Source organism: Trachypithecus francoisi, unplaced genomic scaffold (genome assembly GCF_009764315.1).
Source record: "Trachypithecus francoisi isolate TF-2019V2 unplaced genomic scaffold, Tfra_2.0 Lachesis_group2, whole genome shotgun sequence".
NCBI classification, from domain to species: Eukaryota; Metazoa; Chordata; class Mammalia; order Primates; family Cercopithecidae; genus Trachypithecus; species Trachypithecus francoisi.
The window spans coordinates 177,001,509-177,026,990 of record NW_022681465.1 but is presented as its reverse complement, the minus strand read 5'-3'; the positions used below and the strand labels follow the sequence as shown (position 1 = coordinate 177,026,990).

General features: G+C 36.8%; 1 protein-coding gene across 1 annotated transcript; it reads right to left on the bottom strand.

Moving 5' to 3' along the window:
* Nucleotides 1-236: 236 nt before the first annotated feature.
* Nucleotides 237-25,079, bottom strand: FEM1C (fem-1 homolog C). The gene is made up of 3 exons (XM_033181509.1): nucleotides 24,700-25,079; nucleotides 23,120-23,853; nucleotides 237-4,980 (listed from the first exon to the last, which is right to left on the bottom strand). Exons 2-3 carry the CDS (start codon nucleotides 23,661-23,663, stop codon nucleotides 3,671-3,673), a joined length of 1,854 nt encoding a protein of 617 aa, XP_033037400.1. The 5' UTR covers nucleotides 23,664-23,853; nucleotides 24,700-25,079; the 3' UTR covers nucleotides 237-3,670.
* Between the last annotated feature and the right edge of the window lie 403 nt (nucleotides 25,080-25,482).

Genomic DNA, 25,482 nt, shown 5'->3' with positions numbered 1-25,482 from the left:
AGTTGACAACAGAAGTTTCCCCGTATCTTTAGTTTCTGTGATCTCTACTAGAAAAAAAATTTAGAATAAACTATACATAAATCATACTTACATAGAAATACTAACAATAAATGCTATCTTTTAAGTTTTAACTGGCCACAAATTATCAATTAGGTTTTTCTGAAACAGGAGTCTACTATCATTTGCATTAAAATAATACCAATCAAGTATTAAGAGTTAATAAGAATACACTTAAATTTGGTGCAAATTTAATTTTATTAGACCTTACAATGAATGTTGTGGCATGTGATTTTCCGCTGTGTGACAATGTATTAGCCGGCATCCGAATACAGCACTTCTTTTGAAAAAACACACCATGGGAACTGACAAAAGCGAGAGGAGCCAGTTGTTTAGTAATACACAGGGCAAAAAAAACAAGAAAAGAAAAAGAGAGAAAGAAGATGATGATGACCAGTTAGTTTGTTTCCTTAGTATCTAACCTATAATTGTTCAAGTTCTAGGCAATAATGCTGCTGCTACAGTGTAAAAGAGTATATTATTATCTCATCCAGCCTGCACAATTCTAAGGAACTTAATTAAAAATTATCATAGCTGTAAATTCAGCCTAAGGTTTCTGTTGGGCAGTATGATTTTTAAAGAGCTACTTTTCCCATATAACCTGAACAATTTTCCCAAATCATAGTAGACCGGGATCTCTATACACATTAAGGCAGTCACTTTACAAGTGAGCTACCACTGAACTTCAAATTCATAATGGGCACCAAATTATCTTTGAGTTTATGCCTGTCAGATTGATGAATAAGAAAAATGACTTTTTTAAGTCTATAATCCATTTGTCTTTATAAAGTAGACTGGCATCTGAGTAAAATAACCATTTCTTTTACAGGAATGATCAAAACAGTGGAACATCTAAAATTCACGAGGCCCCAAAAGAGTATTTTCATAGAAATGTTAATAACTTTACACATTAACTCCAGTCAATAACACCATGCTACAGTGTACAGTTTAGTTAGACTCATATGAGTGTAATTGGTTCATTATTAAATGTACTCATCTGTGGTTCAAAAAATAATACAAATTTAAGTATTTTATTATAATCCATCTCATAATTTTGAGAATACTTTCTGACAAAGGCTTTATCAGTGTCACATTTATGAAACAATTTTCCCTAAAAGAAAATAAAATCAGGGAGAATTCTGAGCTATTCAACGAACTGGTTTTTCAAAACCTCCCAATGGCATTTGCGGAGATGGCAGAGAAGGGAGAAATGTATCCTAAGTGAAATAAGTCATTTCAGTTATCAAGACTGAGTTCTAAGTTATCTATTTTTAGTGGTGCAAAAATGCTATTTAAAGAAATCCTTACTTTACACAGCAGTTGCAAAATTCAAATTCAGCTGCAAAACAGTGAGATGTGCCTCACTCTAAGAGTATATAGGCCCTCCCACCCAGCCCCCAAAGAGGAGGAGGAAATACTAAATCAATTAAAAATCCAATTGTCATCTTTTATCCTCAAATTATCGAGATCAACTAATGTAATTTACTATAATGGCAAAGTTTTCCTTTATAAAAATAATAGCTTATTGATATATAATTCTTATACCACAAAGTTAGAGGCAGATGATTTCAAAATACTGACATTTGATATTTCTAGAATATTGGTCTAAATCACAAAGTATTCTTAATACATGTGACAGTTCAAATATTTCATCAAATTTTCCCACAATAAGAGATAGTAAAACCTCTTCATCAAAAGGTTGGAGAGCATTCATTTATATCCAATTGACCTTTTCTTAATGGTGAAATTAAATTTACAACCAAGCAAATGAGTAAAATATCTTTTAAAAATTAAATCAATTATTTAACCAAAAAGTCTAACGTTCTCTTATTTACTACTCTTCGTTACAAGGTTTTTACTAACTAAAGATGACGAGAAACCTAATGTGACTGTTTGCATTGATGACGCCTTAAATAGTGTAACATCAACCCTCAGAATAAAATGTCAACACAAAAAAATCCAAGTGAGTGATCCAGCTCATTAAACTCACAGGTAAACTGAGTTTTTCTCAAATCAATAAGGAGCTTTTTATTCAGAACAACTTCATTAAGACATATGCAGGGCAAATATGCCATCATAAATTTTATTCTGAATTACAATAAAGTGCTGAATGATAATTACCTGAATCTTTTTTCGTACTTTTCACTTATCTTAAGTTAAAAGAGCCCTTTCTGTGGCATTAGCAAATCTGTAAGAGAAAGAGAGAGAGAAAGAGAAAGAAAGGAGAGAGAGAGAGAGAGAAAGAGAGAGAGAGAAGAGAAAGAAAGGAGAGGGAGAGAGAGAGAGAGAAAGAGAAAGGAAGGAAGAAAGGAAGAGAAAAGAAAAAGCTAACTTCCAGTAAGGGAACAGGAAGCACTGCAACCTTTCATGTTTAACTAGGGTGACAAATAATTGAGACCAAAGTAATCAAAGTAATTCATGCAAGTTATCTTTAAAGGTATACGTAAGCTTGAAGAAAGAAAGAACACTGTTACTGACCTTTGATATTATGGCAGTAAATTGCGTACTAAAATACCTTAATTATCCTAGATGCCTAGATCTGGCTTGGCAAGCATCATGCCACTGACATGCTTTAGCTCTTTTTGTAACTAAAAGTGATTTGCAGTTCAATTACTGAATATTTCAGTGTGACTCATTAAGCTGTGTGATAAACTTTGAGGTTAAATTTAAGCAAATTCTCTACACCTAATCACACCATCAGCACAAGCAGGACAATGCTGGAGCAGCATGAAAGGTGGGTCACTTTAAAAAGATTCTTCCTTTTACTGCATGATATATTAAGACGACAGACCTAAATTTCAACTGGGTTAATGAGTTAGAATAGATCTGTTTCCCAAATTTAGCACACAATAATTTCAGTGGATTAGAGAAAGAAACCTCAGATGCGAAGAAAATGAAGAAAAAACAAACAAAAAAGCTTGAGCTAAAATAGCTAACCTGCAGGTCTAAAAATTGTCATGCTACAGAGTACTTTCAAAAAATTAACTTTGTAACAAACATAAGAAAACAGTGTTTTGAGTTGAAGTTGACCAACTGCTGCATAGAAAATATGCTAACATACAACAGTCAAGTTGAAGCCTGTGCATAGAGAAGATAAAGCACTTATGGTAACTGCAAATGGTAAGGAGTCCTTAAAGTTTGTACAACCTAGCATGGGTCCATAAGGAAAAAACTGTAGTAGAAATGGTTAGAACAAAAAATAAAGTAGAAACGGGGGAAACTTGAGAAGAGAAGAAAGCAGCAAGGAAAAAAGACTTTCAATTGTATAAAATTCACAAACCAGTAAAGTATAAAGACACCATGGAAAAATGGTTAACTCTGCCGCAAACACCCAACAGCAAACAAAACCAGAATGAATAAGCCTTTGGCAGACAATTTTAGAAATCTGAATGTTACATTTCTCAATAATTCACAAACAATATATTATATGGTATATTTATATTAAATACTGGGAAACCAATGTTGTAAATTTGATGCTTATAATGCTTTAGCCAATGAGAGCACGATGATATCAATCAAGCTAAATGAATGCTGGTGTTATCACAACAGTGCTCATTTATGAAACAACTGTTAGCAATTCGTGCTTTAACAGTGCTAAAATACAGTCAAGTTATCATCTATGAAGGGAAACAAAGGTCTCTAGCTTTTCTGGGATATGCCCTTTATAATATATTCTATGATTCACTATGACACGAGCAGCAAGACACTGCAATGTGGTATGATTTATAGGCTGGATCAAATTTTTAGCTATTTCCTTCTCATCCAGCAAGTCACTAGCAGTTTGTTTGTGCAAGTTTGTGGCATCAAAATGTGCACCTGATTTAATAAGGAGATTCATGATGTCTGGATGATTGTTAAGAGCAGCGATATGTAGGGGACTGTTGTCATCCGAGTCTCTGACGTTCACATCAGCACCACATTCTATCAGTATCGCAGTAACTTGTAGAGATGGAAATTTACAAACAGGGTACCGCCCTACACATGTAGTATTCTTGTCCACAGCCAGATGAAGAGGGCTGAAGTTATTCTTTCCCCTTGGATGCAGCTTAAGAAACCTGTATATAGTCTGCTTTTTGAAATGGTCCTGTTCTAGAGTACATGGAACTTTCTCTAACAAGCAAATTAAGTGCAAAATAATAGAAAGGGCCTTATTTAACTGTAATGGGTCAGCTGGACACTGAGTTTGTTTGATAGCTCGCTCTATTTCAAGGACGCTTTTGCAAAGTATGCCCATAAGATCATCAAATGTAACAGTAGTACCCAGCAGGCCTTTAGCCCTGTCCTGTAACATAAAGGAGAATAGTTCTGCAAAAGATAATAAGCTGCTGGCGGTCATTGGGCTTAAAGGATCCAAATTGCTCTGCTGCATATCCAAAGCATACTTCCATAGGTTGATGCATCGTTTGAAATTTCCAGAGTCTGCATAGACAGCGCCTCTGTATCTGATATAGTAAGAGGTATCAGGATGAGAAGGACCGAGAATGCGCTCTCTGATTAATAGTGCCTGCATTCTCATCTCATCAGGGTCAGCAATGAGACCTTCCAGCTCTTCCGCACTGTTCACCTCCTTGGCATAATCATAAGCCATGATTAGTGTCTGTGGCACTGGTTTACTAATAATATTAGTTCGATCACTGTACCTCATGTTCATTGCCTTTTTCCAGTATTTCAAAGCCCCAAGCAGATCTCTTTTTTTGTCTACAAATGTAGCGCCCAGAAGCTCTAGCGCATTAATACGTTCTGTCTTGCTGGTCTGTGCATGGTGTGTCAGAAAATCCACAATATTCGTGTGACCAGTCACACTTGCTGACAGAAGGGGAGTCATTCCATAACCATCCTTTTCCATCTTGGCACAATACATAAGAAGCATCTTCATGATGTCTAAACTTCCAGATTCTGCACAATCATGCAATGCAGTATTACCTTAGAGAGAAAAAAAGAAATAACATACATTGAGGGACCAAAATAAAATGTAATATGTATATGCACTTTAGAACCTAAAAAGCAGGTAGCTGTACGCTTCTAAGTAGGACATACTTGGTTTACAGACAAGAAAAACAATTTCCCCAATACCTAAAACTAGTGTCTGATACTAAACTTGTTGAATAAATGACATGACCAAATTAGTTATAAAAAGACATCCAAGGTCACCAGAAGAAATTCAGACTAATCCATGGTCTCTTGGTATTTTTCATTAATGTTTTAAAGTGCATATTTTATGACCTAAAAATGGATAGAATACAAATAACCAGCTATTCACCATTTTACTGACAAGTCACTTAACTTCCAAGTCAGTTTCCACATTTATAAACAAGGAATTGGTCTTTTTTTTCTTTAGAGACCAGGTCTTGCTATGTTGCCCAGGCTGGTTTTAAACTCCTGGACTCAAGCAATGCTCCTGCCTCAGTCTCCCAAAGTGCTGGGATTGCAGGTATGAGCCACCATGCCCGACCAGACTGGTCTTTAATATATCTAAGATTCTTCATTTTGACTCTAATAGTAGTCAGAAATTATTTTTTCAATACTTACTTCTGATTGCCAAGTTAATTTCAACTATCTTAGACAAAATTCTTGGTAACAAAGGACTTTCCCCAAAAAGCTCTCATAAGAAAAACAAATCTACGCAATCTAAAAAATATGTGGGTGGTTCAATATGAACATTAAAAGGAGATATCTGAAGTGTCCTTTCATAATGGATTATTTCCTATTATAATTTAACTTTTTAAACATTCTTTAAAGCTGTACTAAATGTTCTAACACTGTCCTTTTCTTCCCACACACAGATTAAAACTGACAACAGGCACTGGCACATTAGTAAAAGCCTGCATGAAACATATTAAGAGATCAGAAACACCAGGTATTTCAGTTTCATGATAAACATTTCAGTAATCGTCAAAATAGGAATTATCATGCCGATCTCTGCTATTTACATACAATGTTTACGTAAAATTTAAACAGTCAGTCATTTTAGGCATGTCTGTAGAAAAGAGGTAGCATGGTAGGCTGAGACTGCTGTCCTTAGAAAGACCTTCTTGCAAGGTTGGACCTTTGGCTGGTAGCTGGAAACTTGGCTGGTAAACAGTTCTCTATACTGATCTAAAACTTCCCTAAATGATAAGGGTGTCTCACTGTACCTAAACGGTTTGTACGAACAATGCAGTTTATGCTGAATGTCTGGTTTCCTTCTGGGAGTCTAAAATTTTGAGTATGAGCTAGGCAAAGAGTACCTACATGACCAGCCCCCAATAAAAACCTTTAGCACTGGGTCTGTCATGGGTTTCCCTTGGTAGAAACAGACACGTATGTATTTACATTACTGGGGAAGAATATGCTCTATGTGACCCCTCACGAGAGGAACAAAGCATAAAAACACCTAAAGATTTCTCTACACCTCACCTGTCCCTTTACCCCTCATAATTCCGTTGCATGTCCTTATGACATTACAGTAATAAATCTTACCTATGAGTACAGTTGCATGGTGAGTTACCTCCAAATACGGGGGTAGCTTTGGGGATGCCCAACACAGCATGTGTACCAGAAGTATTTTAAACCTGAATACTTGAAATAAATCTGCTTTGTAACTAAAGTTAGAAAAAAACAAGTTACTATATGAAAAATTGAGTCCTTCCACAAGTTTATCTTGTTTAGTCTTCTATGATATCTACAAGGACTATATAATTATTCTGACCCAAGATTTCAATGGTCTACAATGAAATAGTGTTTGATAAAATGTTTTAACAATGACTAAGCTAACCAAGCACTGAAAGAGCCCAGACCTTCTGAGTATCGATGTTCATTTCTTTAAAATAATTTCAATTAAACATGACTACTATACCAAGTATATTTTAAATACTCTTTTGTATTGAGGACCCCTACTATTCCCCATGTTTTTCTAAGAAATATGCAATATAAGAGAAATCTGAATATAAAGAAACGGCTTAGATGGCACTTTTCTCTATTCAGAGTAGCACAAAAGAATAAAATGTAGCAAAAGCTGGCCAAGCGCGGTGGCTCATGCCTGTAATCCCAGCACTTTGGGAGGCCGAGGTGGACAGATTACGAGGTCAAGAGATCAAGACCATCCTGGCCAACATGGTGAAACCCTGTCTCTACTAATAACACGAAAATTAGCTGGGCGTGGTGGCATGTGCCTGTAGTCCCAGCTACTTGGGAAGCTGAGGCAGGAGAATCGCTTGAACCTGGGAGGCGGAGGTTGCAGTAAGCGGAGATCGCGCCACTGCACTCCAGCCTGGTGACAAAGGGAGACTTCGCCTCAGGAAAAAAAAAAAAAAAAGAGGTAGCAAAAGCCAATTTAATGAACTATATTTCTGTATTTATTGAAAAAATACAAAATATATTTATTCTGAATACACCCACATACCAGGAGAAAAAAAGTAGCTTTAAAAAAACAATAAGGAAGGCTTTCACATCCAGTAATGGCAGAGACACCTGTAACGTGATCATCCTCCCACTAACAACTAAAAAACCTGAAAAATGTATTTTTAAAAATCTGCTTGAGAGGATAAGACATAACAAGGGTACAATATACAGGAGAAGAAAAAACTAGAGAGGTAAAGTCCAGAATTCGAGGCAGCTTTCCCACAATGGCCTCCACCAACTCTGGAAAAGCTATAGCTGAATAACTAACTTAGCAGAATTTCTGACAGCCTTGCAGGGATAGAGGGGAAAAGTGGAGCCTACAGCCTGCTAAGAAAGGAACTTAGAAAATTCCCACACTTTGGGTTAAAGCTCCAACTTTAACCCTAGGGAGTTAGAGTTAACTGCAAATAGACTAGCTATCACAAAAACTTAAATCTAATTTAAGATCATCTCATTGTTGAATTAAAATAATCCAGGATTGCTAGTACACATAATTAAAAGCCAGAAGCAAATATAAATAATATTTAGAGGAAGATATTATCATAGTAGGGTTCAAATTATTTATATTTTCCATATGTAATGCTTGGTATCCAATCAAAAATAATGAAAAGAAAATAAGGAACCACAACATAAAAAACAATGGAAATAAAGAGCTGACAGAAAAGCCCACCAGGAGACCCAGATAATGCAGTTTATCAATACAGATTTTTAAATAATAGCTATGCTTAGCATATTCAAGGAGATGTTTTTAAATTGAGAATTCAACAGAAAACTGGAAACTAAAAATTCAAATAGACGTTCTAGAACTGAAAAACTCAGTGGCTGGCTTTAAAAGTGGATTTACACACAGCTGAATAGAAAATTAGTAACTGGAAGATAAGTCAGATGAAAATATACAGAAAGAAGCAGGGAGTGGTAAAAGAACAGAAAAGATGGAGACTGTAAGAGAAAGAGGGAACAATGTCAGAAGATTGTTAACATACTCAGAAAATGGGTCCCAAAGCAACATTTAAGAAAAGATAAAGCCCAAGAATTTTCAGAAGCTGATGAAAGCTTAAACTGCAAATTCAGTAGGTTTTGCAAACTCCAAGAAGGATAAATAAAAAGAAAAACACATTGACATACAACACAGCAAAACTGCTGAAAACTAAGGACAAAGAGAAAAATCTTAAAACAAGAGAATGAATGGAAATTACCTATAAAAGAGCAACAATCTGATAGCAAAGTTTTCATCAGGAACAACAGAAGCTAGGAGACATGAAATGTTATTCAAAAGCACGAAAGAAAAGTAACTGCCAACTTAGAATTCTATACCCATATCAAGAATAAATGTCAAATAAAGAACCCTTTCAGGAGAGAAAGAAATGAAACGGAAAAAATTAAGATATTTATTACCAGCAGATCTAAATACTATATGGTGTTCTTTAGGCAGAAGGAAGATGAGCCACATAGAAGCCTGGAGATATAGGCAAAAACATCAACAAAAAGGGTAAATTTGTGAGCATATCTAAATAAATATTGATTTTAAAAATAGTAATATATTGTAGGGCTTGAAATACACACATAGAAATAAAACATTTGACAGCAATACCATGACAGTAAGGAGAGTAATTGGTGTTAACGTGTTCTAAGATCTTTTTGTTGTAAAGATATAAAATTAGAAATTTATGTTAGCCTTTGATAAGTCAAAGTAATGCTACCTAGAATAACTACTAAAATAATAGAGGGCACGCACACAACTACATTTTCTCTAACACAGAGAAAAAATTGAAATAATAATCCAAAAGGTGGCAAAAAAGACCAAGGAATATAAAACAGGCAGGGCAAATAAAAATCAGAAAAGTACCCAGGAGATGAAAATCCAAAAATATCAGTAATTACATGAAATGTAAGTAAACTAAGTGTTTAATTTAAACATTTAAAAGAAAGTTTCAGACTGAGGATACTGAGGATACAAAGAAAAGACAAAAACTTAAAAGACAAAAACTGTCCGACTGAAGATACAAAGAAAACTCAAGACACACCTTAAATATATGGGTAGAAAATGATCTTTAGAAATGAAAGGTTGGGGAAAAAATACCCTTTGCAAAAACTAAATATTAAGAAGCTGTCTGATATTAAAATATGAAAGTAGACTTTAATGCAAAATACATAATTAGCAACAAAAGGAAATATTTTATGTTAAAAAATTCAAAATATACAGATATAATTCTAAACTTTCCACCTAATAACATAGAATTAAGGTACACAAAGTAAAAATCGACAGAACTACTAGGAAAGCAAACAAATCTGCAAACATTAGCACATCTAATCACATCTTTCTCAGCTGAGAAGATCGAAACCAGCAAGGATAAACATTACAAACTTGATGTAACTGGCATAAATAAAAGAACATGGCAATCAACAACCATAGAAAACAATTTTGCCCCCAGGGATACAGGGAGCATATCCAAATACTGACCATATTCTCAGCCATAAGACAAGTCTCGACAACTGTCAAGGGACTGAAGTCACTGAGTATGTCCTAAGTCCACTTACGAATGAAGTTAGATATCCAAAACAAAAAGATAACTAGAAAAACCTATTTGAATTATTAATACTCTTCTAAATAATTCGTTGGTCAAAGAAGCAAGCCCAATGAAAATCAGAAAATATTTTTAGCTGGATGGTAATAAAAACACTAAATAACAAATTAGATAAAAAGAAAGGCTTAAAAAATAGCTCAGTTTCTATCTAAAGAAGTTACAAGAAAAAACAGTGAATTAGAGAAAGTAAAAGCAAACAGTAAAAAAAAAAAATTAATGAAAAAAGGGACAAGTATGCAAATATAGCATTTTTTTATATTCCTACATTTTATTTAACTGTTGCCCCCTTTTAATCTTATATTAATAACTTTGCAAGGTAGAGATGATAAACTCACTCTACATGCAAATAGAAAAGAGACTTTAGTGGGAAAATATAAACTCCTGTCTCCCAACTGCCAATTCAGTGTACTACTCATTTCTAAGGTCATATTTTAAATGCCAGTCATATTAAACCTCAGTGAATAAATTATATCTAATATAAAACCAAACCTCATAGTAGAACTTCAACCAGTTACATCACTTTCCAACTCAGAAAGTTTTCACACTTCCTCTAAGGAAAAGCAGACAATCTTTGAGATGGCCTTCAAAATTCTTTATCATTGATTATCAAGGCACTATCTACATGGAGAGAGCAATGAGGAAGAAATCTATAGTTTCAGAAAACAGTATGTGAAGTAAAGTTTAATATTGGATATTCAGGGATATGGATTTTAAAAGACTAACAAATATTTCCCTACCTTATCTCTTTAACTTCATTTCTCATTATCTCTGGAATGAATGATTCACTGTGCATCTAACTAAGGGACTGGCAAACTTTTCCAGTAAAAGGCCAGATACCATTTTAGGTTTCCAGGCCATAAGGTCTCTGTTGTAACCACTAAACTCTGCCAAGTACCATGAAATATGCTATAGTAGTATGTTAAATTAATGGACATGTCTGTTTTCCAACAAAACTTTTACTTATGTACTCCAAAATTTGATTTTCATGTAATTTTCATGTGTCATAAAATATTTTTCATTTGATTTCTTTCTCAACCATTACAAAAAAGTAAAAACCTTTCTTAGCTCTCAGGCAGTACTGAAATGAGGTGGGCTGGATTTGAACCTTGGGTCATAGTTTGCCAAACCTGCTCTAACCCCAGAAGACATTGTCTGCATCTCCCACACATAAGGCAGAAATTCTGCTTATGCTTCACATTATTCGATCCTAAGTACTTCTCCCAGCACCAGGAACAAACAGCCCTATTCACTTCTACCTCTATGCCTCTGTTCTTGATTTTTCTATAATGCACTTCCTTCTTTACCATTTTAACTTCTTGTACTTCAAATTTCACTAGAAATTTCAACTGCTTAAAGAGGTTTTCTTGGTTATATCATATCGATTTTATCATTGTGAGAATACCTGGTGAATAAATATATGAGTCATCCTAATAATTATTCACATAGCTACTATTATAATACCTTACAATAGTATAATGCTACTGCTTCACAAATAAGTCCTTACCTAAACAGTCTATTCTTAAAGTACACGGATCCTATATTATATTTCTTTTATATCCCAGAAGCAATTAGCACACTGTTAAAGATAAGGTAGATTCTAAATTTTTAATATTTGATATCATAAAAAGTAATTCAATCTTAGCTTTTGCAGACAAAATAAGTTCAAAAAGTTATATCCTAGAAGGAGATCTTTTTAATTACTCTAACAGGTTAAGTGTATAACCACTACACTGTTCTGACCTGGAAGGCCCTAAAGGTAAGTTTTTAAATTATAGCCTAGAGCATTACTTACAGGGTAGAAAACAGGCAAAAGAAAAAAAAAAAACATGATCTTAAATCAATTATAACTTTTGTGTCATTTCTCCAAATCTTTTTATATAGTATGTTTTGACAAAGTTATAATCAGTATATATATAACTGTTTCCTGCTTTTCACCTACATCTTGGGCATTCCATCATGTGTTATTACATCATCTGCATAGTTTCTGTAACTACAAAGATTCTACATAATCCTTAAAGGTTTTATGGTGAAAGTTCAAGCAAAGGAGCATGTCATACTTTACATCAACATTTCCCTGTTGATGGACATCTGCGCTGGCTTCAGAATTTTTACTATTAAAATTAATGCTTAAAAAACTATAAGGACAGGGGCCGGGCGCGGTGGCTCAAGCCTGTAATCCCAGCACTTTGGGAGGCCGAGACGGGCGGATCACGAGGTCAGGAGATCGAGACCATCCTGGCTAACACGGTGAAACCCCGTCTCTACTAAAAAATACAAAAAACTAGCCGGGCGAGGTGGCGGCGCCTGTAGTCCCAGCTACCCGGGAGGCTGAGGCAGGAGAATGGCGGAACCCGGGAGGCGGAGCTTGCAGTGAGCTGAGATCCGGCCACTGCACTCCAGCCCGGGCGACAGAGCGAGACTCCGTCTCAAAAAAAAAAAAAAAAAAAAAAAAAAAAAACTATAAGGACAGATAACAAAGTAGTGATTGGCAAGGGCTAGGGGCTGGGAGAGGGGTTTAATGCAAAGAAGCATAAAGGACGTTTCTGTTCTTACCTTTAATAAATGAGTAGTATATGTTTGTCAAAAATTACAGTACTGTACACAAAAAAGTATGAATTGTATTGCATGTAAATAAGTCAATAAACAAATGACAAAAAAAAATTAATGCCTAGCTAAAATAGAATCAAAAATATGTGATGGCTTAATACACATTTTCAATTCACTACCAATGGGATTATAACAACTGTTTAAAGTTCCACTTTATAGTATTCTTTCTACGACTGAAATTAACTTTTTAATTTATATTACCTCTATTCCTTGGTAAACAGAATATTTTCTCATATCTGTTTATAAACTTTATTTTCTTTCATGACATATCTATGTTTCAGTTTCTGAGATTAATCTGGCTTTCTATGTATAAGCACTATACAAAATGATAACCAGTTTTTGTAAAATTGACTAAATATTTTGCTATGTCAGTTGTTTCAAGTATTAGATATGCTATAATTATTAAATGTAATTTTTTGTGAAAAAGTATAACAAGCCAAATTTATAAAGTGAGTTACCAGGGTCTTGTAACTAGTATGTGCTGTTAACATGCCAAAGATCATTAAAATCATATTTTCTTTTTTGCTAGGTCACATAATTGATTTAAAGTTTTGGTGCATAACAATGTATGCCAAGTACTATAGATTCAGCTCAAGAATTTTCCCTGGATTACACAGGCCCTTTAAAAACATTCCCATAATACAGTGATCGTACTTCCCAAAGATTTTCCATCTCCACATCTTGTCTTCTTTTTGAATTCTCAGAATGAGAAAGACAATGAAAAATAAAACAACACAAAGTTCAAAAGTAAATATTACCAGGCATCTGAGATGAAATTAAGGATATGTACCAATGAAATTTAATGAATTTACCTTTGGCTAAAGAAAAAAAAAAGAAGAGAAAAAGAAAAACATATTATATTAAACAATTCTCAATGCCTAAGAAAAAGTTCATTTGGAGAAAAAAAATATTCTGGCACTGAATTCATAAAAAAAAAAATTTCATGATTTCTCAAAAGACATGTTTGTTAAATAGGTATTTCTTAGAAATCAGGTTAATGGCACAACATTAAGTATTAATTCTGTTACAGCATTTCTCTAGAAAGCTAAAATAGTATGATACAAATATATTAATTTTCAAATTCATAATTTAACACAAAAACAATGCTAAGAAAATCTGGAAGAATGAAAAGTGCCATTTTCCCTGGGATGCTTCTGGGATGAATATTAAGGTCAGGAAACTATGGTAAGTGCTCATGCATTAAAGGATAGTAGTATTCCTCAAGAAGCATCTGAAGTGCCAATCTTCACTGCTGTTAATTTTAAAGACACCTGTAATCTTTTAATAGCAGGTGAGTAAGACATTAAACATTCATGTTCAACTGTGAAGCTTAGGTGCCTAGGAATAGAATCAATATTTTTTTCAAATTAGGTAACCCAAAAACATAGCTGTATTTTGAGGAAGAACTAGTTAGAGGTCTAAGAATTATCTGGGTCCAAACCAAATGTTTTGAGTTTGATAAGGGCCAGTGATTGTTACCAACCAACCACCTAAATCATAAAAGAGCTTCAACATAACATAAAAATATCTCAATTTGGATAAAATTACCAAGATTCACCAGGATGAAGTCAGTTGCTAAACCACTCTCATGGAGTAGACAGAATTTACTGCTCTTTTTAAAAAAACAAAAATGTCCTCGTAAGGACTGCAATATATTTAACAAACACAAAATGTCTTTAATTTAAATTGCTTTTTCTAGCAATAACAAGTTGGTAGATTCTGCTGTTTGTAAATTCCTCATGTATTTCAAGCTTTGTGTGTGTTTAGAATAAGTCAAATAAAGCTGTGCTTCTCAAACTTTCATATATAAAATCACCAGAGAATCATAATAAAATGCAGATTTTGATTCAGATCATCTGGGCCGGATCCAAGTGATACCTATGCTGCTGGTCCTAGAGTAGCAAGAAAATGAATCTTATTTTCTTGTTTGCTAAATGGATACCTGCCACATAGCTAATACATCTAATAGCAGTATCAAGTCATATGAACATCAATTGAAATGGAGGGCTAGGTCACAGCCCTGTGTTACACCATACAGAAATAAAATTGTATCATTCCTCTTTATTCTAAATTTAACCATATGACAAAGCAGGAATGGGTGTGTTTTACAATTAGAATACAAAGTTTCATCCATGGAAAAGTTCCCGCATAGTAAAAGGCATAGCACCAGTAAATCCTGCAGTCTATTCCTAACAATTTTCTTGTTTAAGCAAGACATCATATAAGTGACACAAAAATTTCTTTAAAAATCAGTTTGTAAAATAAAAATCCAAATTGGTATAAACACCACCATCAAAAACGTTAAAAAAAAAAAAAAAACACAGAATGGAGAAAATATTTGCAAATGATATATCTGATAAAAGACATACATAAGAATATATAAACAACTCTTACAGTTCAGTAATACAAAGATAACCCAATTATAAAACATGCAAAGGTTAATGAAGAAACTCCTCCAAAGAAAATAGAGACAGAGAGAGCCAATAATCACATGAATTAAGTACATGAAAAAATGCTCAACGTCATTAGCCATTAGAGAAATATAAATCAAAATCACAATGAGATATCACTTCACACTTCCTAAAATGGCTATATTAAAAAAGAAGAGTAAGAACAAGTGTTGCATAGGGTTTGGAGAAACTGGAACTTTTCTTACATTGCTGACAGGAATGTAAACTGGTACAACTGCTTTGGAAAACAATTTAACGATTCCTGTTAAAAAAAAGAGTTACCATACAACCCAACAATGCCACTCCTAGGTATATGCCTGAGAGAAATAAAAACATATATCCACAGAAGAACTTCTCCATGAATAGCTAAAAAGTATAAACAACCCAAATGCCCATCAACTGCTGAATAAAAGTGATATATTTATTTCAATGGAATGTTATTCTGCAATAAAAAGAAAAGCACTGATACATGCTACAAAATGTATGAACCTTGAAAACATTACACTAAGCAAACAAGACAACTCACAAAAGACTACATATTATGTGATTCCATTTAAATTAAATGTCCAGAAAAGGCAGACTTACAGAGACAGAAAGGAGATTACCAGTTGCCTAAGACTTGTGCAGTTTCAGGGGAATGAGGTGGGATAGGAGGGAGTGACTGTTAATAGATATGAGATTTTTTCAGGGGTGATGAAAAGCTGATAGTTGTGATGGTTGTATAACCCCTTGAACATACTAAAAAGTCACTGAATTGTATGCACTTTAAGTGATTTTGTGAATTTTATCTCAATAAAGCTGTTTTTAAAATCCAATTAAAATAAAAATATTGTATTTTTGGTGAAAGTGTAAGTTTTGACTGATAGAAGCCACAATTAGAGGGTCTTATAATAGATTTATTTGGAAAGACACAAAAACAATCCTCATCTCTCTTTCTTCAGCCTACTATGCTTGGCACCAACCCATTCCTTCCTCAACTTTGTAGTTGGGGTTGGGCTGAGTACAGAGGTGGTCCACTTGTAAGATGAGGACAGGGTGTGTGGTTCAATTGCACAATAACGCTGATTCCAAGTATTTTATTCCCCAAATAACTAATAGGTGTAGGTTGATGGAGGAGATAAGAAGGGATAGAAGGAAAAAAACAACTTAGGGTATCAAAGGAGCACTAAAAGAAGGATTCTCTGCTTAGACGTTTCTCTTCCCCCATGTGTAGCCTATCATGAGAGATACTCAAGAACAGAAGTTCAAAAAAAAAAAAAGGAAATGTAAGAAAAGAAGATAAATTGTGCCAAGACTACTACGTACTACTATGTGCCCTTCTTTCACTAATTCTTTGTATAAGGCACTGAGCAAAGAACAAACAGAAATTTAACAATAAAGGTCCTTGAGCTTACGACAAAGTTAAACGCTAAAAAATATCTGCATCCAAAGAGATAAGGTGCATTCTTATAACCTGAGGGAGATGCGGAATTGCATTTGAAATGAGTCTTGATGTTAAGTAGAATTTTCAAGGCTAAGAGCACTGGAGCTAAGGGATGAGGACTAAAAACAACTAATTATGTGTCCAAAACTCATCTAATGACAGAAAACTTCAACATTATCATTCTCTGTCCTCTAGTTCACAGACTCCCTTTTCAATCACAGCTCTTCTCAAATGGAGGAGAAAAAGAAGGAAGACATGTTTTGATCAGATTTGCATCCATGTGACTTTTTCATCTGGGTCTCTCCGTATCTCTTCCATTTCTATCTTCCATCACATATATTCCTGATGCCTCAACAGCATAAATCTATGTAATGCCCAGGGTTTCCTGAATTTTATTTCAAACAAACATATTTTATCAATCAATCAATGAAAATCTGATAAAAAATGAACCAATGAAGGAACCACATTGTATCCGAAGGCCAGTAAGTGAAACATAACTTCTATCTTCAGTTCATGTTACTGCCACCAACAATATCAACAGCAGTAGTTCTCAGGATCTACTCATTCTCACCAAACTGTTCAATTCTGTGAGGATTCACAGTTCAAAATCCAATCTCCAGGGACAAAGGACCACATGGATATTTCCCTATTGAACTCAATTTGCACACCATCTACAGCTTAGTTTATCCAACTAGGATACCAACTCTTCCCAAGGACACAGAAAAGTGTGCCAGGGGATACAAGATGGAAAAGAATGAATATGGAACAACTTACAGGAGTAACTTCATAATTTGGGATTAAAATGTTCATGAATTCAACTAGTAAGTTATTTAAACATTATTACTTAATCAAAATAAATATAGATATATTATGGAGTACAATTTTAAGTCCCTCCCTTCCCCCTTTTATTTTTCTCTGTAAGTAGGTGTGCTGAGGTAACCAACAGCTGAGAAGAGTTTTCAAAGTCAAGAAGGAAAAGAGAACTTCAGCTTCCAGCACTCACATAGTACTAAAGTATGCTAAAATCACCTAAAATGACAGCAATCATTATCTTAGTCTATCTGAATACCAACAGCTTTTAGTTTACAAGGGAGATTTTCTCATTTGAGATTCTTGTGCATTTACAGTGGGGAATTAAATAAGATTTTTCTTTAGCATTTCCTGGACTAAAATACATCTATACTCTAAACGCCTATTCTATGAGAGAGAAATAACATAGAGCCTTGGATTTGCTTTAAATTACTATAGAAAACAAAAGGAAAGTAGAAACTTTTTTTTTTAACTTTAGCAAATGGATAATCGTTGAAGTAAGATGACGAATACATAGTGGTTCAATGTGTTCTAAGTCAGAAAATTTCCATAATGAAAAGGCAAATAATCTGTCTGAACTAGCTCTCTCAAACCCTTTTAATGCTAGCTACCCTTGCCGCATGCCTACATGGATTTCTCCCTTTTCTGAACCCCTATATTCTACCTGTGCTACTCATTTTTGTCCAACTACTGTGTTCCTTTGTTACTTCAAGTCTTCATGCATGTATTTATTTCCCTACAGAAAGGCCTATAAAACATAGTGCTTGCCATCAAGGAGCTTATAATCTTTTCTCTCTTAAATCCAACATTTCCACTCAACAAGCTCATGTAGGGCGAGATACTCTTCCTATTGCATGGGATAAAAACACCAGGTCTTTAGCCTCAAAGACTAGGTAGTAGAATGCAGTTAGACGTCACAATGTTGTAGTAGAATGCAGTTAGATAAGTTTCTCCAAAAACAAGCAAGCAAACAAACAAACCACTCCAGTTAGTCCTCTGCTGAAAAACTTTCACTGGAATGAAAAATAAAATCCAACACCTGTACCTCGATTAAATGTCCTTTAAAATCCAGTTCTGAGTGTCTTTTAGTTCAAATATGCCTACTTTCCAATTCCTAGACGCTCCAAGCATATTCTTCAATGTGCCTTTCCTTATGTCATTTTCTAAACCTGCAAAACTGCCAAAACCCTTCTACAGATCTACATCCCAACAAACTTTCTGCAGATCTAAACTGCAAACTGTCTGTCGATCTAAACCCCAAAATTCAAGGCCCTGTTTAACTACTACTTTCTCCATGAAGCATTCCTAGTCAGCACACTCGCTCTAAAATCCTACAGCACGGATTGCTTACACTATTCCTTCAGAAGTTCTCGCTCTAAAACCCTACAGCACGGACTGCTTATACTATTCCTTCAGAAGTTCTCGCTCTAAAACCCTACAGCACGGATTGCTTATACTATTCCTTCAGTTTAACTACTACTTTCCCCATGAAGCATTCCTAGTCAGCACACTCGCCCTAAAACCCTACAGCACGGACTGCTTATACTATTCCCTCAGAAGTTCTCGCTCTAAAACCCTACAGCACGGACTGCTTACACTATTCCCTCAGAAGTTAAAAATGTGACACCTCGCGTATTGACATCACCTCCAAAATGTCCCACAGAATGCCTTGCCTACAGAAAGTGCATGTTAATTACCTTATTACCAATTGACTTAATTATTTTGGGTATCTAAACTGACTGATGAACGAGGACAGAGTGTCTTCCGGAGCCAGTCTCCAAATCTGAGCCTACCGTTTTCTATCGGTCTGTAGTACTGAATCAAGAACTTTTAGCTGCTCAATTTCTGTTAGAATTAGGGTTTAAAGTGGCACTGAAGAGGACTTCACTCTGGATCTGCAAAGTTCTAAGTCCAAACAAAAACAAAAACAACCCCAAAACACAAACAAACAAAAGAACCAAAAGAAGCCAAAGATGACTATAACCATGAAGCGCTGAGATCACTGTGATAGCTCTGAGGACTCACCTAATCACTTCAGATTTAGTCTAGATTCTTAAATAGGAACAACTCCTGTCTCAAAACTCAATTGCTATGACTGTTAAACTGAAGAGGTATTCCTAAATATATCAAAGATTTTCTCCCCTTTTGGAATGCCATGGGAAAAGAAACCCATTGTCCCCTCTGGTTATAAGTTGCTGGGGATAAAGTATCTCCAAATATCTAACAGAAGAAAGCACTACTGTTGCACTTACCATACTGTGGTTTAAGTATCTGCTTATGAACCTGTCTCTCCAATCAAACCATGAGCTCCTCAAGAGCAGGGAATCAAGGACTGGATATCTTGTCTTATTCCTCTTTGTATATCCTAAGTCTAACAGCCTGGCACACTGAGGGACTCAACTACTGCTCTCTCAATTAGTGAATTCCACCTTAGGTTAAAACATATTCAAAATGCCAACAGCCTGTTAAAAAGTAATGAAAAGAGGTTAAATAATATGTTCAAATATCAACACCTGTTTAAAAGTAACGGCATGCAGAAGTCACATGCATTTTATCTTTAAGCAGACAAAGCACAATGTATTGACATTTTCTTTCCTCAGAACCATTTCCAGTGAATGATACACAAAGTGTCCTAAGGAATTATTCTATCTTAAATCTAGTTTTATTAATCTTTTCTACTTTTTGAATGGGGCTAAAAAAGCGGGGAAAAATCGTCTCTTGCCGCTATATCACATCCTTCTCCAGTGTCCCTGCCTTAGTTCCAATTGGTTCCTGTTTTTGTTACCATTAACCCATAGGAAAAAATCCAGAACCAATGAGAATGAGTAGTGAAGCTTCAGGATCAGAGTGGGGAGGATGCACATGTACTTTAATCTGCCCCCAACATTCATGAAGAATCACTATGTAAATTAAAAGATACTGTGAAAAGGTAAAAATTCTGCACGTAAAGTGACAATATCTATATGCATGTGTATGTGTAAAAAGTTGAGGTTACTAGAAAACAATTTTGGGATGAAACTGTTTTATCATGTTATATGTAGTTTTTTTTTTTTTTTTTTTTTTTTTTTTTTGAGACAGAGTCTGGCTCTGTCGCCCAGGCTGGAGTGCAGTGGCCGGATCTCAGCTCACTGCAAGCTCCGCCTCCGGGTTTACGCCATTCTCCTGCCTCAGCCTCCCGAGTAGCTGGGACTACAGGCGCCTGCCACCTCGCCCGGCTAGTTTTTTGTATTTTTTAGTAGAGACGGGGTTTCACTGTGTTAGCCAGGATGGTCTCGATCTTCTGACCTCGTGATCCGCCCGTCTCGGCCTCCCAAAGTGCTGGGATTACAGGCTTGAGCCACCGCGCCCGGCCAATGTAGTTTTTTAAAAGACATACATATTAGATATTAACACTGGGGGAAAAAATGACTTAGAATTAGTTTGGTCAAAAGAGAGAACATACATACCCTCATATATAAGGCTAAAAGATGACAGTGGTGATAAAAGGAACATTCTTTTGAAAGAGCTCAAAGGTAATCAAGTTAAATACTGTTCGCAGCTTCTCAGGAGAAAATGCTGAAAAAATATGAGCTATTTATGTTAGAGTTATCTCATATACTGTATCTCCAAAAGTATATAAAGCTTTGAAAAATGTAAGGGAAGTAATAGCAGTTCTCATCTCTCCAACAGCACAGGAGTTTAAAACATACCCCAATTTGACTTAAATATGAGTTTATCAATAATCTCTACATCAAGCTGATGAATAAAAAGCCCAAAACAAAGAAACAAAAAATTCAACAAACCTAAACAAGCAGCCATGATTTCAAACGTGGTTAGTTCAGCAGTAATTTGTTGTCTTAAAACAAGCATTCTTCAAAAGAATAATTGTTTGGAGAAAAACAAAAACAAAAACAAAAACCTCTGCTGTCATTAATCTACCAAGCCACCTCTAAAGATAATCAGGAACAAATGAAAACACTTATTAGAAAGAATGTTTACAGAAACATTTTTTATCATACTGAAAAACTGGAAGCAACATAAAACTCCATTAGTAGAAGAGTGTGCAGCTATTGAAATTAAAGAGCTATAATTGGTAATGTTAAACATTTATTAAGCTAAAAACAGGTTATAGAACAGCATATAAAACTGCATACATATATCAGTACACAAAATTCAGAAGTATCTTTGGAAGTATTATCCTGAGTACTGGGATTTTGTGGGATTTTTACACTTCCTCTGGAAAAAAAATTCAGAAAAATCACAATGATCTTGTATCATTTTTATAAAAGATCACACTATCTACAGTAAATATGCTCAGTAACTATACAGTGCCCCGTAATTGTGTGGTTTAACCTTTCTGAAAGGCAGACACTATCACAATTGCAAATGTACATTCACTTTGATTTAGCAATTCTAAACACAGGTATTTATACTACAGTTTATTCTTACACAAGTGTGAAAAGAACCTAAGACACATTTTTGTTCAAGAATGTTCACAGCAGCATTGTTTATATTAGCAAAGTACTGGATGTGACCTAAATATCAACCAATAGACTAGATAAATTATGTACATTCATACAGTGAAATACTGTATAGTCATGAAACAGAATGAGGTAGGTATGTGTGTTGGAGTTGAATGACATCCAAGGTTAGAAAAATAAATAAATAAAGATAGAAAAGTATGTAATCAACCACTAGACAGAAGGCTACACAAACAAGTATGCTTGTACATAGACAAGTATGCTTGTATTTGCAGAGACCAGCTCTAAAAGGACACATAAAAAACAGTAAATAGTGGTTGTCAGTGCCTTAGACATCTAGAAATCAGGAATAAGACTTTTCATTCAAATGTAAACCAACAATGTAAACCAATTTACACTGTTTGATTTTTTAAACATGTCTATATGCTACTTTTAAATTTTAATAGCTTTTAAAAACTAGGTAGTGAATTATTTTGCTGTCATATAAATAGATTGGCGTAAGGAAAGTTAAGGTTTTCATGCATCAAAATTATGCTATCAAGGCAGTTGCTTTTAAAGGTTAAGAAAAATTCTGAACTACTTTTCGCTGCTTTTAGTTTATTACAATCAACGAAAATTATACAGTCATAAACCAGAGCCCTTCTTCTGGACAAAGGTGTTTACACTGTTGCTAGCCAACAAATCCACATCTGTTTAATCTAGTCCTTGTTTTTCACTCTCAGTATTGAAGCAGTTTTAAAAATGTGTTTTCTCTCTTGCTATATTTAATGCATGTTCTTATAAAAGGATTATCTATTGACTACAAACAAATATAGAGTAAGGGAACAGATTTTCTCCTTTCCACTGATACTAATCCTTCCAGGTCAGTTTGGCCTAGCCTTCTCCGTCAGAAGTGAAATGACTACCTAGAACAAACAAGACCATGACTCAATAAATATAGTAGTTTCTGATCCATTCTAAAAAACCAAAAAACAAGACAACAAAAAGCTAAGAAAAACGTATTACACTTAACCATATTCCCAAGTAGATTAAGTATAAGCCTAAAGGCTCAGATCGGCTACTACTAACATGATCTGTAACTTTGGGGAACCCATTTCCCAAGAATTTTAAGTTACTCCAAATAAGAGAGAAAATACTGCTTAACAGAGTAACAGCAGTCTTTTAGCACATTTTTTCAATGTATTACCAAACATCAGAGAAATACTCAACAAAGTCATACTGGAAGACTTACCTAATCAAAACAGGTCTGTCAATGTGGGTTTACTCAACACCAGTGCTTATAATTATGTATCAAACTTCCTGAAAATAAGTGGTAGAAGCTGAGAAAAACAAAGAAGCTGAACTCACCTTTAACACTTTTTCTATTAACATCTGCCCCCTTTTCAAGTAAATACTGAGCAATCTCTTTATGTCCTTTGTAACATGAAATCATCAAGCACGTATGCCCATGCCGGTTTGACACTTCCAAATCAGCTTTGTGTTCTACGAGGTACTTCACTATTTCCAAATGGCCATCGAAACACGCAGCTCGAAGAGGAGTTGAATTGGTTAAAGTCGTGTTGTTGACAGATGCTCCATGATTTAACAAGGACTGGACCACCTTCAGATGTCCTGCTGCAGAAGCGGCCCACAAAGGGGGAGCCCCCTCAATGGTTTCGCCATCAAAATTGACGGAGCCCCCAACTTCTATGGAGGCACTGCACTGCTCTAGGAGGAATTCTACCATGTCAAGGTGCCCATACCTGGCAGCCATCAAGAGGGGCGTGGCCCCATTTGTTTTTTCAGAGATCAAGGAGGAAACCTCCTCTTTGGATTTGCTTGCCAACAATTTGGTGAGAAGCCGGAGTTTGCCATCCCGAGCTGCGTTAAATACTGCTGTCTTTAGATCCATTTATGTCCAGTTGAGAGGCTGTGCTTTATTTATCTTTCGAAGTGGAGCTCCAGTTTAACTCTATCTACACAGGCAAGAGGCACAGGAACCAAAGTTCAATGTTACTTGCTGCACCCCTGACCGGATACACAACCACGAAGAGTATGTTCTGTCCTACTGCTTTCCAACATCTGACAACCAGGGCACCAAGCTAGAGAAAGAAAAAAAAAGTAGCAGCATTTAATTTTCTACAGAAGAAGGCAAAACACTTCTTAATTTCCACTTCTGTAGGAAGAAAGGAATAAAACCTACACTTCAGGCAATACTCCGTATCAACCCCACCTCCCACCCCCAAAGAAAAGGTGGGAAAGAAAAATACAGAAGGGCACACCGAGACCCAAATGTTCAGGTCGCAGGCAGCCTCCTCCATGTGCGGAAAATTTAAACACTACAGGCAGCCCGTTTTTTCGCCTCCAGCTCTAACCAGCCAAGCTTTGTTCCAGTTTTGCTTCGCACACGCCCAGGGAGCGTACAACCGAAAGAGGCAGGAGACTCGGGTTCCGAAATGTTTCTCTTTCTTGCAACTGCAGGCGAGCTGGCCAAGGGCGCCAGGCTGGAAGGCCTCACTGAGGCCGGGTTTCGAGAAGGAACAAAAAGGTCGGATCCACCCAACCTCGGCTAAGGCCAAAACTCTGCCCCGAAAGATTCTCTTTCCTTTAAAACTACTCACGGCTCTCAGGAAATCCGCCTGCCTTTTAGTCATTAACTTCGCCCGCCCCGTGTAGATCACCCCCCACCCCCCGCCAAGGGATGATCCGCAGGTTCCTCAAACCAGTCGCCCCAACACAACCTTCTCCTCTCCGTATTCCAGACAATGGCAGCCCCCTCCCCAATCTCCTACGTTGACTACAACCCCCTCCCGAGGGGCCAAGCCTGTGGCCTCCAGCCCGCTGCCCGCCTTCGGATCCCCCGGCGCCCTCCTTCCCGCCCAGGCCTTCCGCAGGCACCTCAGGCCCCGGCCCAAGCCCTGGCAGGCCGCCGCCGCCGCCGCCACTACCTGCCCGGGGACTAGTCCTCCCCGCCGCCGCTGGTCACTCGGGCTCTGGCCGTCCCCTTCAAAGGGAAACCGTTGTCCCCGCCGCCGCCCGGGCCGCCCTGCTCCGCCTGCGGCCGCACAGCTCCTCCATGCCCCGCGCCCCACAGGAATGAATCCGGCCGCGCTGTTCGCCCCGCCCCGCCACCCGAGCTGCCTCCCGCCCTCTCAGTCGGCTCCGGCTGCAGCGGCTGCAGCTACTGCTGCGACGGATGGTGTAATGGGCTGCGAGCCGGGGGCCGGACGAGCCTGAGCAGAGCTTCACATCACTGACTGTGCAGCCACGCCATTGGGCCGGGGGAGGGCGGCGGCTCGCTGCCAGCAACCGCCTAGGGGCGGGGCGGGTCGTCGCGGTCGGGGCGGGGCGACGGGAAAGGGGCGGGGCGACGGGGAAGGGGCGGGGCCGTGAGCTGCTGGAAGGACGTGCCTGCGTGCAACGTGCCGGGGGGCGGGGCGCAGCGAGGGGGCGGATCTGCGCCCATCAAAGCGGCCTGAGGCAGCTCGAGTTCTGAGGTCTCCCTGGCTCGTCTCCACTCGGATTTTCGGGGTACTCCCTTAGGGAATCTTTCGGTCCCATCTCAGAGACCCCAGAAGGGAAGTGTATTAGTCCGTTTTCACGCTGTTGGTAAAGACATACCCGAAATTGGGTAATTTATAAAGAGAAAAAGCTTTAATGGACTCAAAGTTCTACGCGGCTGGGGAGGCCTCACAATCAAGCCAGAAGGGGAAAGGCACGTCTTACATGGC